This window comes from Antechinus flavipes, chromosome 3 (assembly GCF_016432865.1).
Source record: "Antechinus flavipes isolate AdamAnt ecotype Samford, QLD, Australia chromosome 3, AdamAnt_v2, whole genome shotgun sequence".
Taxonomy (NCBI): domain Eukaryota; kingdom Metazoa; phylum Chordata; class Mammalia; order Dasyuromorphia; family Dasyuridae; genus Antechinus; species Antechinus flavipes.
The window spans coordinates 238,703,243-238,717,312 of record NC_067400.1 but is presented as its reverse complement, the minus strand read 5'-3'; the positions used below and the strand labels follow the sequence as shown (position 1 = coordinate 238,717,312).

General features: G+C 34.8%; 1 protein-coding gene across 2 annotated transcripts in view; it reads left to right on the top strand.

Annotated features, from left to right (window-relative positions):
- Positions 1-14,070, top strand: part of TBC1D8 (TBC1 domain family member 8) — a 126,045-nt gene that overhangs the window by 71,113 nt on the left and 40,862 nt on the right. For both annotated transcript variants that reach the window (XM_051984741.1, XM_051984740.1), the window contains exons 4-5: positions 6,750-6,978; positions 13,048-13,288. In XM_051984741.1, the coding sequence (XP_051840701.1) occupies positions 6,750-6,978; positions 13,048-13,288 (470 nt within the window). The remainder of the gene's footprint in view (positions 1-6,749; positions 6,979-13,047; positions 13,289-14,070) is intronic.

Here is a 14,070-nt window from a genome sequence, read left to right as displayed (position 1 = left end):
TTGACAAGTGATTACTCAATGTCTTAAACATTTCCAGTGATGGAATTGTGGGTGTCTTAGCTATTTTGACAATCTAAGTTTTGGAATCACTGCATTAAAGACTTTGGGGAAAAGAAAAACATTGAATTTTTCTAGTACCATCCTATCCCATTAAGCATTTACATGCATCAATCTACAATTCTGCCTTGTTTACTTATAAGTGAAGTACCTGACCTTGATTTTTTTTTTCTTTAATAGAACAATTACTTCTTAGCCTTGGTTTTGCAGCACCCTCAAGAAAGCTCTAGTTTCCTGAAAGTTTGTTGTGAATACTCAAGTGTTGTGAGCTTCAAATGTGGGGTTCTTGTTCTTCTATAAAATATTATAAAAGTTCTCTCTGGGTGCCTTCCCTGGAATCAGGATTTTGTCGGTCCCTGTTCGGCCTATCTCTCTGCTTGGTTCCAAGAGCTCTCTCCAAATGTCTTTAAATCCAATTGTCTGGTCCTTCGGCCTCTGCCTCTGCTTTTCTTCAGCCTCCAGCCAGCTCCAGTCTTCATGTCATTCCGGTGAAATCTCGACCTGTAGCGTCTTCCTCTCTAGAACGCTTCTTCTGCCACCAGCCAGCCAAGTGGAAAATATTCTGCCTTGCCTCGGAGAGAGGGCTTCTGGCGTAACTCTATTGAAATCTGACCGAGAGCTTCTGTCTGTTTCTTTTATCCAAGAGGGAGGAATTGTGGGATACGAGAGAGAGGGATTATGGGTTTTCTCCCATAGTGCTCTCTGGCCCAACGAGCTTCAAGGGAGGTGTGAACTCATTGAACTCCAATGAGTAAAGGTGTGAACACAAGCCTTGTATTAATTAGTTCTACTTAGTACCTTGTTTCAGGTTCTGGCCAAAACAACTTCTTGTAAGATTAGATCAACTCTAATTACTTAGCAGTTAGTAAGGATTCCAACATCTCCCCCTTTCTTTTGTTTTAAAACATAGGGGGTTTCTGAGGGGGTACACATAAATCCATCAATATGGGCCAGAACTTTGTAACAGATATACATGGTATACATAAATCCATCAATATGGGAGGCATTATACATAATTTACATGAGCACATAGCAATATAACACAGGCTAGTAGTAATGTAACAAATAACAAGAATCAACCTGAAATTTTACACATGCCCATAAGTCCTAGAAATAGGCCATAAGCAATCCATTGTCCATTAATTCATGTGCCAGGAATCCAATAGTTCCTGTAAGCCCTGAAGTACTGCAAAAAGTCTCATCAACAATTTTTCATCTCAGGGAATCCAGTGATTCTTGCTGGTTTTTCAGGAACTGAAAGCTGAAGATTTTAAAGTTCTTTTGACAGTCTCATTATTAGCCATCTGATTCTTTTTCCACCTGTGGAAATATAAGCAGATCCTCTTCCCCAAGCAGTTAACCTATCTAATTCTCTTCTATTTACCACTTTTGGGATTTCTCCTCATCATCTGGTAATTACATTGGAGCTGTTTGCATTGGATATTGTCTTTTTGTCTTAAAAGGCCTGTATTCTTCCCAACTGTAATCCTGATTGCTTTTCTGTTGGTTGATGACATCAGAGATCTGAATTTCTAAAGTCTCTCTGGGTGTAACCTCAGCTGCTATCATGCCCCACCTGTCCTTTGATTGATACTTTAGAGCTGGGCCTTGCCTCTCATTCCTCTGGGTCAATATACATTTAGAGGCCCAATGAAAGCCTCGGTTACATTTTGGACATGGGGTTTTGGGTTTTCTCTCACCCTGTCTTCTCACTCTATCTCCATATCTACAATGAGCTCTCAAATGTCCAATTTTTCCGCACTGAAAACATCGACGAGTTTCTCTAGAATTCCTCTGCCAAGAAGGACCTTGTCTTTCCAAGTTCACCATAGTCTGGGCATAATAAGCATTTGTGCCCACTGTGGCACAGCGTCTTATGATTTCCTCTAAAGAAGCATTTTTGTCTAGCCCCCATATAATTCTCTTGCAAACCTCATTGGCATTTTCCTTAGCCAAATGTCTAGTCATTATTTCTGTGGCAGCATTATCTCCAATGGTTCTTATTACAGCTGTTTGCAGACGTCCCACAAAATCTGCAAAAGATTCATTGGGACCTTGCTCTATTTTTGTGAAAGCATTATTTCCATCTTTCTGTCCAGGGAGAGAATTCCAAGCTTTTATTGCAGCCTTAGAAATTTGCTCATAGACTGTTATGGGATAATAAATCTGTTCTGAACTCTCTGCATACTGACCTTCACCAGCTAGTTGGTCAAAAGTGATTTGTACAACAGCTCCTTTTTGCCTATTGCGTCCCAAATTAAAAGGAGTGTATTTTCTCTCTTTTTGACCTGAGGAGTTGAGCTCTTCAATCACAGGATTTGCATTTATAAAATCAGATATATCTTCTCCTTCATTTTTTGCTTTAATTAATGCTTTTTCTAATCTTGTCAAATTCTGCTTTACAGGAGAAGCTGACTGTGTTTCTGTCTCTCTCCCTCCCCCTTGTTCCACCCATGAAGGGTTAATTGTGGGGGGAGGGTCATGAGATGTGGAATCACCTAATTCCTCCTGCTGTGAAGTATCATACTCAGAATTGTAATTAACTCCATTCTCATCTGATTCGTCCTCCTTTTCACCTAGTAAAGTTGGCACTTCCTCCTGTACTTTCCTTTTCATCATTCTATCACTTAAATAACTTCTTATAGCCAATTGTATTACATTATATGTATTAATTATTGAGTTAGGCCCATTTTTGTCATAGAATTGACGAAGATCCTCTCCAACCAATTTCCATTCATTTAGATCTAATTCCTTATCAAGAGAGAAACAAGGACATATGTCCTTTACAGTTTGTAAAAGTTCAGTGATTTGCTGTAAACTTATAATTAAACCTTGGCTTTCCATAACTTTGACAATGCTCTCTAAACATTTTCCTTGAACAGAAACAGGCTGTTTTCTAAATATCTGTCCCATCTTAGCTGAAATTCTACTTTAACTCTTCTAATAAAATTTCTTTGTTGCACTCACCCTAATTTCTGGGTTGAAGTCTTTTCCACTGGATCAGGATCAGAGGCTTTTCCACTTGAATCAGGATCAGAGCTTTTCCACTGAAATCCACTGAGGGGTTTGTTTGTCCCACGTTCAGGGCGCCAAAATGTTGTGAGCTTCAAATGTGGGGTTCTTGTTCTTCTATAAAATATTATAAAAGTTCTCTCTGGGTGCCTTCCCTGGAATCAGGATTTTGTCGGTCCCTGTTCGGCCTATCTCTCTGCTTGGTTCCAAGAGCTCTCTCCAAATGTCTTTAAATCCAATTGTCTGGTCCTTCGGCCTCTGCCTCTGCTTTTCTTCAGCCTCCAGCCAGCTCCAGTCTTCATGTCATTCCGGTGAAATCTCGACCTGTAGCGTCTTCCTCTCTAGAACGCTTCTTCTGCCACCAGCCAGCCAAGTGGAAAATATTCTGCCTTGCCTCGGAGAGAGGGCTTCTGGCGTAACTCTATTGAAATCTGACCGAGAGCTTCTGTCTGTTTCTTTTATCCAAGAGGGAGGAATTGTGGGATACGAGAGAGAGGGATTATGGGTTTTCTCCCATAGTGCTCTCTGGCCCAACGAGCTTCAAGGGAGGTGTGAACTCATTGAACTCCAATGAGTAAAGGTGTGAACACAAGCCTTGTATTAATTAGTTCTACTTAGTACCTTGTTTCAGGTTCTGGCCAAAACAACTTCTTGTAAGATTAGATCAACTCTAATTACTTAGCAGTTAGTAAGGATTCCAACACTCAAGTTTTCAAGAAAATAATTGCTTTTATTCATACAAGTTATATGTAATATTTGTTGTTGTATGTAACATGTGACATTTAATGTGTCAGAGGTGTGATTGAGTTAGGTGATACATTATTTCCCTTCAATGGTTTCAAAATATATTCTTTCCAGAAAATTTGGCAGTCTTTGTCATAATCTAAATCAGAGTTCTTAAGGTCTGAGAAGAGATTTTAGGGAATTTATACAGTGTTGGGGGTATGAGGTGGGAATCACATCTCTTTTGTGATTAACTTCTAACTGCAATTTGGCATTTCCATGTCCATAGACATAATCACACTGCCAAAGGTTAAGAACCAACCAGGTTTAGACAGAACAACAACTCAGACATGGTGACTACCATATAGGTGGTAACAGAGCAATGTGTTACAGTGGAAGAAGTGTTAATTTTGGAACCAGAGAACCTGGCTGTGACTTTGGGCAAGCCAATTAAATAGACTCTGGGGAAGTCTCCTCTGTAAAGTATGGTACTGGATTAGATGATTCTTAAGGTCCTGTTTAGCTCTAAATCTATAATTTTGTAACCTATTCTATTCAGGGATATTTTTGTTAGCTGGGCTAGTTCTAGCTAAAGTACCAAGGACCTAGAGTAGGGCTGGCAATAAAGACTAGCTATAGATGCTAGCACCTTTGGTTCCTCAACCTTGACTTGACTTGTGTTACCATTTTCTCCCACTGTGCCCTTGTACTTCCATCTTCTTTCTAAGTACCAAATAGCACCTCTTTAAGCTCCATTTTTAGAAATACACTCTTTTTTAGATTTTTTTAATGTTTGGGTAAGTCATTTTCTTAAGGGAATAAGCATTTATATATCACCTACTATGTGCCAGACACTGTGCTAAGTGCTTTACAAATTTTACCTCATCTGATCCTTTCTAACCATCCTGACAGGTAGATGATATAATTTCCTCCATTTTATAGTTGAGGAAATCAAGGCTGATTTGAACTCAGACCTTCCCAACTTTATCCACTGCATCACCTAGCAGCCATTGTTGCATTTTTTTTAGCCCTTGTGGTCTACTCTTAGATGAAAGAAAGATGAAATTGTTCACAGTCGAAACAGTCTTGGAAAGACTCTGAAATGAAAAGCCTTTTTAGATAAAGGCTCTGCTGACTGTATAGTTTTATAAGCCAGCAGTTAGAAAGTAAAAGACCCAATCTAAAGCTGCTGGCTACAATTGCTGAATTGTAGCTTATGGGGAAAAAAAAAAAACAAAAAAACAGTGATGTTTGTTTTCCTATTACTTCTCCTGCCAGAAGTCCTAGGGAATGAAGTATTTCCTATTCACACCCCAAACTTCCAACTGCCTTACAAAGCTTTGAAAGAAAAAAAAATAAACTCCCTTCCTATGAGGATTCCTGGGACCCAACTATTTGAGCTCCAAACTTGGAGTTCAAACACTGTCAGCTTCTCCATCACAGCCTGACCTTGTCTGAATCATGTAGCTAGTTTTCCCAGTTGTAAAATAGGGAAAATACTTATGTTGTCTACCTTCTGAGTGGTTGTGGGGATCCAATAAGATACTCTCTACAAAGTACTCTGCAAAACTCTATAAAGGTGAGTTCTTAAACTTGTGGTTCCATGGGATTCCTTTCACTATTTTATCATTTCTACTGATACCACTGTATTTCATTGGGTTATCATAACTATTCTGTCTTATTTGTTAATTTCTAAGATAGTTACATATTAACTTCATGTGATTGTAAAAATAATAATAGCTAAAATTTCTATAGCACTTTTAAATTTGCAAAGTACTTTACAAGTTTTATCTCATCTGATCCTTACAAAAATTGTTTTTGTCCCCATTTTTACAAATAAGGTGCTATTGTTTTTTTTCTCCATTTTTACCGATAAGAAAGATGAAGCTAAGATAAATTGAGTGATTTTTTTCATATCAGACAAGATAGGATTCAAATTTGGATCTTTCAAAATCCAATGCAGGCATTCCATCCTGAAATTTAATTAATAACCAAAAAAAAAAAAAAAGATGTAGAATAGAAAAAATATTATTTGAAACCACAAATTTCTATTATGTTCAGTTGTTTTAAGCATATCATGAATTTAACATGATATTTTCAAATCAGTCCTGCCTAGTGGCTCCTCCTGAGCTTTCTCTGTGCTCTTTAGTGCATTTTTGAAAGATTCTTTACTAACACTCTTTTTTCTGTCTTTTCTTCTTTTGGGGGGCAGTACTCTAGGTCCTTTCTTAAAGATGCATTTTTAAATTCTTTTTAAAAAACCCAAAATTTTTGTTTGTTTTATAAATAAAGAGATTTTTTTCAAGTCTTTTCAGTGAGGGGTATACCTTTAATTCCAAAAAAAGTTTTGTTTGTTTTTTCCAAACTAAGTTTTGTGATGTACTGGAAAGAATACTGTACTTGCAAGCAAGAGTTCTATGTTCATCTTCCTATGCTGTCACAAACTGTTTAGGCTCTTTTCCTAGTTTTATAACCTTGAGCAACTGAATTCCTCTCTTTGGGCCTGTTTTCTCATCTATATTTATGATATTGTTAGTTTGAATCTTGAGCTCTGAAGTAAAAATTTAAGGAAGGCCTGGCTGTGAGTGTAAAATAGAAGGGGAAACAGGGCACTCCCCTTTGCTTCCTCCCTGTGATCTAGGTGTTTCCGGGATGGTATTTATGCTTATTCTTGGGATTCTTTAAACAAATTAAGGATCTTTTTTTTTTTTTTTTTTTTTTTTTTGCCTAATTGCAAAGTGGGAATGAAGTTTTATCAGATGTTATAAATCTTGAGAATTTGTTACTATATATTAACATTTTAAAACCTTTTATATAAGGCATTTAAGGAATTATACTTAAAACATGAGTTATTATTTGTCTTTTTTGTCTCTGGATCCCTTTAATTAGCTTCCAACAACCCAAACTACCTTCCATTTCCTTTCTTAATTAGAAAAGAATTTTTTTGTTCCCAACAGGCCTTGATTGCAGAAGAAACTAGCAGTAAATTAGCAGAACAAGAGGAAGAGCCAGAGAAGTTTCGAGAGGCATTGGTGAAATTTGAAGCTAGATTTAATTTTCCTGAAGCTGAGAAGTTGATAACATATTATTCTTGCTGTTGTTGGAAAGGCCGGGTCCCTCGTCAGGGTTGGCTGTATCTGAGCATTAACCACCTCTGCTTTTACTCTTTCTTCCTGGGCAAGGAACGTAAGTAAAAAAATCATAAATCATAAATGATCATACATCATGTCAACCAGTATTACTTGAATGTCTGCTCTGAGAAAGGCATTGTAGATGGTAGATGCAGTGATGAATAAATCACCTGATTCCTGCCTTCTAGAAGCTTATAGTCTAGTTGGAGGACTTAGATTTAGAAATTTATTTAAATCGTGTACTATTATTTAATAGTTCAAGTCAATAATAGGAAAGGTGTCAGAAGACAGTATGTGATTAATTGCTAAATGAATTATACAGACACTTATTTACTTGTATTAATTTAAGTCTTGATTCTAGGCAACTAGTTATTTTTGCTTCTCTAAAAATCATTTCTCTGACAGCAAGCTTGGTTATAGATATTCAAGTTATTTTCACTACAATATTGTTTGTAAAAAATAATATTGAAATTGATTTTAGAATAAACAAAATGAATTCTTCTTATCCAATACTCTTTACTCATTAACATCAGAGAACTATTTATAAACTTCCAAATATTGAATTCTAATCCTGTTCTCTGAAAGAATTATTGAATTGAGTTTTCCTTCAGAAAGGGAATTATTCTTCCTGGTTCACTTTAGATTCTACAAAACATAAAGCTTTTGCCACAGAGGATTGATGACATTTGAATATTTTGTTTCCTGTCATTCCCCTTTGAAGGCTCTTCTGTGGCCACCATAAACTTTCAGATGGTCAGATTCAAGAGGTAACAATTATGCTAATGGAACTCAAAGTTTGTTGAAATAATTAAATTTTCAATGTTGATCTATTTTGAGGAGAGACAGATTAGTGTGTATGTGGGGAGAGGGTTGGGGAAAAAAAGATCATCTATAAATAAACAATGCTTTTCAGAGATCACCATCAGTCAGTTGTGAATTTCCTCACCTTTGCTTTCCCAACCCCCATTTTACCAACCTCAATTCTTGTTCTTCCCTATTTGTGCCTAGGCAAGCTAATCTACTTTTATCTTTTTCTTAGTCTCATCTTCATTCCACTACATTAGTTTAAAATATTCTGTGAAATTTGAAAACTGATAATTGATGATTAATTATTGATTGAGAATTGTATCTAAACAGAATCAGTATTTCTAAATCAAATTCAGACATGATGTATATGACTTGTTAGATAGATTCAAATTAGCTCCTGTTAGTAAAATTTGAAGTTTAACTTCCCTATTTTTATGGGCTGAAGTCCATCAGTAAATCTAATCCATGAACTTTGCTTGACCATGGGCTTTCCAGAGATTTTATTTGTCCAGTTGTCCAGGATTATAGAAATCTCCTTCTTTTGAGTCAGACCAATTATAGCCCATGCTTTGCTTTGTAATAAGTATTTTGCTATATGAGATTTGTATTACTTTGCTTTTCAGTACTACAATAGAGGTGCTCTATCAGATATATTTTTAATTGTTGAGGAGCCTTAGATCCTATTTACTGGCAATTTCTAGTTTTACTAGTAAGCTGATCATGTTTGGAACTTTGTGCCTCAATTTCTCTTTGTCACAGATTTTTTTTTTATTACAACAATTATCACCCCTCTGCCAATCTATAATCCTGCTCTTTCCTTTTAAGCCTTTCTCAGAAGTTTCTTGTAAAAAGATTTATCTAATATTTCTCTCAACAGTTATCAGAGAGCTTAAAGACCATCTAGTTCAATTTCTTAATTTTAGAGATAAAAAAAAATTATGGCCCAGAAAGTGACTTGCTTACAGTCAAGATCAGAACATGAGTCTTTTGACTATAAGCCTACTATTTCCCTCCACTACATATAGCGTTGCCTTACTTCATAGTGTTTACTTCCTTATTTTGTCAGAATCTCCTTTTGTTTATTGTTTAGTTTTGCATGTGTGTGTAAGTGTGATATCATTCTGTAATTGCTGACATGTTGTTTTTCTCAATGTTCCTAAGTAATATCATGTATAAACCATGGATTATAAGGATGAAATGAGATGATTCATGCAGACCATAAATTCTGGCTGTCATCTTCATCCCAAGTTCTTTGAGGGCCCAGGCTGGGTATTTTTTAACCCTTTTGTAGCCATCTGTCCCATTTATCACAATGCCTTGCACATTGTTTGGGTTACTTTAATTGACCTTAATTAATCAGTTTTTGTGGAATTTGTTCAACAATGTTTGCATTTTGCAAAAGATTTCATTTTCTTTAATTGTAGAATAAGTCATGTAATAAGAAATACATACATACACATCTATCTTCATTATTGTATATATGTAAAGACAAGGTTATCTAGCCTTCTTCCTAGAATTTAACATATTATTGTTATGCTAATGACAGTGAAGTAATGAATATATGAAGTAGTTTGGCCTTGTAAATGAAAATAGTTTTGCATACCATAGAGGATATTAAAACAGGAAAAAAAAAAAAAGGTAAGTAATTAACTTCTTAATTTGTTCTTTTTCAAGATCTTTATCTAGACAGTATGGTACAATAAAAAGAATAGTGATGAAAGAACAAGACCTGAATTTGAATCCTGGCTCTGCTTCTTCTTACCTATATGACCTCAGACAAAACACATAATCTCTGTGGGCTTCAGTTTATCTCATTTGTAAAACGAGGATTAAATAGCCTCTAAGGTTCCTTCCAGTCTAAATTTATAATCCTGAGTTACTTGACACTATCGGTTGAAGTTGAATCCTCTGAAGTTGTATGTGAATGAACAAGTTAGGCAGTTATGAAAACTTTCTTACTCTTGTATTGAAGCATAATTAGGTGTGTGCCCATCCTAAATTAAAGCTTCATTTTAATGAGGATATGGTAGGAATTAAAAATCCATTGGATCTTAAATTTTGATTTTATTTAGACTTTTTATTGAGGAATAAGTAAAAAATAATATGAATACAAATAACTTATGTAGTACTTAAAGGTTATATTGCTCCTTAAAATACCTTTCTAGCCTTGTTTGATGCTAAAACCCTGTGAAGAAGGTAGAACATATTGCAATTAGTAGCTAGGTAGTTGATACGGTGTATAAGAGTACTGGACTTAGAGTCAACAAGAGCATTTCAAATTCTGTAGAGGATACTTCCTAATTGTATGTATTCCTAGGCAAGTCTTTAAATTTCTCTCAGCTTGCAAAATGAGTATATAATAATAGCCCCTGCTTCATAGGGTTGTTATGATGATCAAATTAGATAACCTATATATAGTGATTTACAAACCTTAAAGCACTACATAAATGCTATATAAATATTAGTTATTATCATTAGTATTGTTTTACAGATGAAGAAACTGGCTTGGTGAAGTTGTTACTTTTCCAAGGTTCAAGAGCTTTTTAAGTGGTTGAACTGTAACAACTCAAATATAGGATAGCTTACTCTAAATACATTACCATATGGTGCCCAATGGATAGATAGATGATGGATGCATATTATACTGTAAATTTATTATATAATTTAAAAATTAGAGAACCAGCTGCCTGATTCTATTTAAATGGTATAATTCCATTTAAGCAGTAACTGGTCCTGATTCTTATTTCCTGTTGTTCCAGAACCTGATTAGTTTCAGCAAAAGGAAGGAGCCTGGTATATGACTCGAATGTTTTTAATTTATCTGTATTTTTATATTCTTGTTTATACTAAGTTTGCCTTCCTTTTCCTGTTCCTTTCCTAAATTGTTAGTCTTGAAATTAACAGGTATCCACTAGTTTATAAATGAACCACATCTTATTTAATCTCTGATGTTCAGAGAAAGTTCAGTTGTTTTTCAATCGTGGCCAACTTGAGGATCCCATTTGGGATTTTCTTGGCAGTGATTCGGGAGTAATTAGTTATTTCCTTCTCTACCTCATTTTACAGATGAGGAAACTGAGGCAAACAGGGTTATGTGATTTTCCCAGGGTTACACAGCTGGTAAGTATCTGAGGCCAGATTTAAACTCAGAAAGAGGACCCCGGTGTTGTATACATTGTACCATCTAGCTGCCCACATAGATGTTCATGTGTGTGTGTGTATGTATGTAGAATTATGTATCTCTCTATATATAGATAGATAGATAGATATAGATATATGTATATACATATATATAAATTTATATATTATTAAATCTATAACAATATCTTTGTATCAATATCTCTGTATAAATGGTATAGGCAGAAGTCTTGATAATCTGAATTTGAGATCATTTTCTGGATCTGAATTGACATTGAACACTGGGCAAGCCATTCATTACTTTGGGTTTTAGTTTTTTGGTCTCTAAAATGAGAGGATTAGACTAGAGGAAATGAAAGTCCTTGCTAGTTCCTAACATTCTATGAGGTTTATTTTTTTGTTTCTGTTTTAAACTCTTAAGGGCCTGAAAACAGGTGTACTTGTTATTAGAAATAATAGAAATAAAATAACTCATTTGCTCAACTATTTTGTTTTCAAAATGCCAACAGTTATTAATCAGAAATACACTGTCTTGCTCCTATGATATTACAAGACTTGAGGAACTGAGCCATATTCACCTTATTGCTAAAAAATACTAAAAAAAACCCAATAAAGTTATTGCTAAAAACTGCTTAGTTTTCTTTCATTTTTATTTAAATGAATGCTGTGTTTTATGGTTTATAGGGTGCTTGCCTCACAATAACTTGTTAGCTAATTATAGATAAAGATTTGTGTAACTATAGTCCCAGAAATTTAAATAACTTGCACAGGGTTACACAGCTAAGGTATCATTTGACCTAGTTCTCCTACCCAGATTTTTTGACTTGAAATTCAGCCTGATTTGAACTCTGTCCTATATAGGGTATAAACTTTCTATAACAGTCATTGCTTGATAGTTTTTAGTTTGTTTGTTTGTTTGTTTGTTTGTTTGTTTGTTTTTATTGGCAGCAGGGTATAGTGGAAAGCTGGTTTGAAGTCAGAGAGCCTGGTTTCAAATCTTGACTCTGCCACTGACTTCTTGTGTGGCTATATTCACTTCACTTTTCTGCCTCTCACTTTCCTTCTGTATAAAATGATGGAGACAGAAGCCTCTCTTTCCCTGGTCTCTTCCAGCTCTGATTCTCTAATATACAATTACTTGTTTTTTCTTCAGCATTATCTGGCAAGCCTACAAGAGAATATATAATTTGTATCCATAAAAGATAGTGCAAACAGTAGGTTTTTTCTTTTAATAAAAGAGCTGTATAAAAACTATTTGTACTCAAATTTGTAAGTCTCTAATACTGTTCTTTGACACAACCTAAATGTTAAGTCTATTTTGAGAAACTTTGCCAATGAATAAATCTTTTAACTTAAAACAATCTCTTTTCATAGGTTTTTTTTTAATATTAGATGAATGTTGCCCTTGAATACATAATCTTGCAGTTGGTGGTTTAAAAAATTATTGACTATTCTTGTGGTTCTAAATATTCAATAACTTTGCATAGGATGCTTGTTAACAGTATGCTTCAGAATGATATTCTTTATGCTTACATTTATTAACCACTGTACTGGATTAATCTTGTGACTTTAGAAAATGGTGGCAAAGAAAAAACTGGTTTGTGTATTGTTTCTTTTATATACCACTCTCATCTCTATTCTTTAAACTGGCTTTTCCTTATACTTTGAATATTCTCTCCTTTCCAAACTTTCCAAAAGAAAAAAATTGATTAAAAAATAATTTATGTAATTTCTATTCCAGAAGGACTTTTCTTTTCTCCAGTCTGTTCCCACCCTATACCCAGCTGTTAATGCATTTCCTATAAGGTTGTTTCCCTCTATTTTTAAAATTTATTTTGTACATTCTGATTTATATATATGTTGTAGCCCTTATTAAACTGCAAGTTTCTTGAAAGCAAGAATTATTTTTGCTTTTTCTTTGTCTCCCTAGTGTCTGGCATATTGTTTGGCACATAGTAAGTGCTTAATAAATGCTATTGATTAATTGAAAATAATTTTCATCTTGATATTTAACCTCTGACCAGTTTTGTCCTTTAAAACAAACACCAAAAAACAAACCTAAAATACTGCATTTTTAAAGAACAAAAAACTGGGACTGCTGTTTTATAACATAGGTAGATTTGACTTATAAAGAAAAATTTGAGGATAAAGATGCCCATTTTACTTTGTTCTGTTGCAGTCAAACTCATCATTCCCTGGGTTGATGTTCAGAAGCTAGAAAGAACATGCAATGTCTTCATGACGGACACCATCCGCATTACCACACAGAACAAAGAGCGAGATTTTTCCATGTTTCTTAATCTTGATGAGGTATTTAAGATAATGGAGCAACTGGCAGATATAACACTCCGAAGGCTTCTAGATAATGAGATCTTTGAACTGGATCCAGATTTACAGGAGCCTACCCAGATTACCAAGAGGTAAAGGCTTAAATTGCTCTCTGAGAGGGATGCATTTAAATCTTTGTCTTTATTTTCATTAATTATGCCAAGTCTTAATAATGTAGGCTTGGGGATTATATCTTGTTTGCACAACCTAAATGTTTCTGTGCTTGCAGTTCATAGAACTCCATTCTTAGAAATGACTACTTTCAGGGATGTATTGGATTTTTGTACTCCATGTTGTTTCCCTTATGTTTCATTTTTTAAAAAAGGGTTGCCATAAAATACAGTTTGGGTGGCCTAAAAGCTCTCTGTTCTCTCAGGGAAGTTGGAAGTGGTTCAAAAAAATCTCTACTTTCAGAATTATTTTGTAGGAAAGATTTTGCTTGGGCTGGTATCTCTTCATTTTTGCTCTAGATTGGCCTTTCTCACAAACTTGAAACTCACCCTTAATAAAAATGAGTATTCTTCATTTGTGTTCTAAGTATATATAGATCTAAAGTATAATAATAAGAATGATAACAAATCAAATGAGCTTGTTCCTTTAAGGAAACCAAGTTCAAATTTCTGACCTGAAGTTCAAACTAAGGTTTGAACTTGACCGTGGTTTATTACAGACAGCTGGATAGCTGCAAGGCTATTTATTTCTTGAACATAATTTGAAAAACTATTTAATCTGCTGTTTTGGCTATGCTTTTTTAAAAGTTACACAATTAACCACAGTTTGAATAATAGTAGTTTGGGGAAGTTCCTTGTTTTAATTTCCTCTTTTTAAAACTTAAATGACTTTTTTCTTGAAAATAAGGACGTCCAGAGAACAT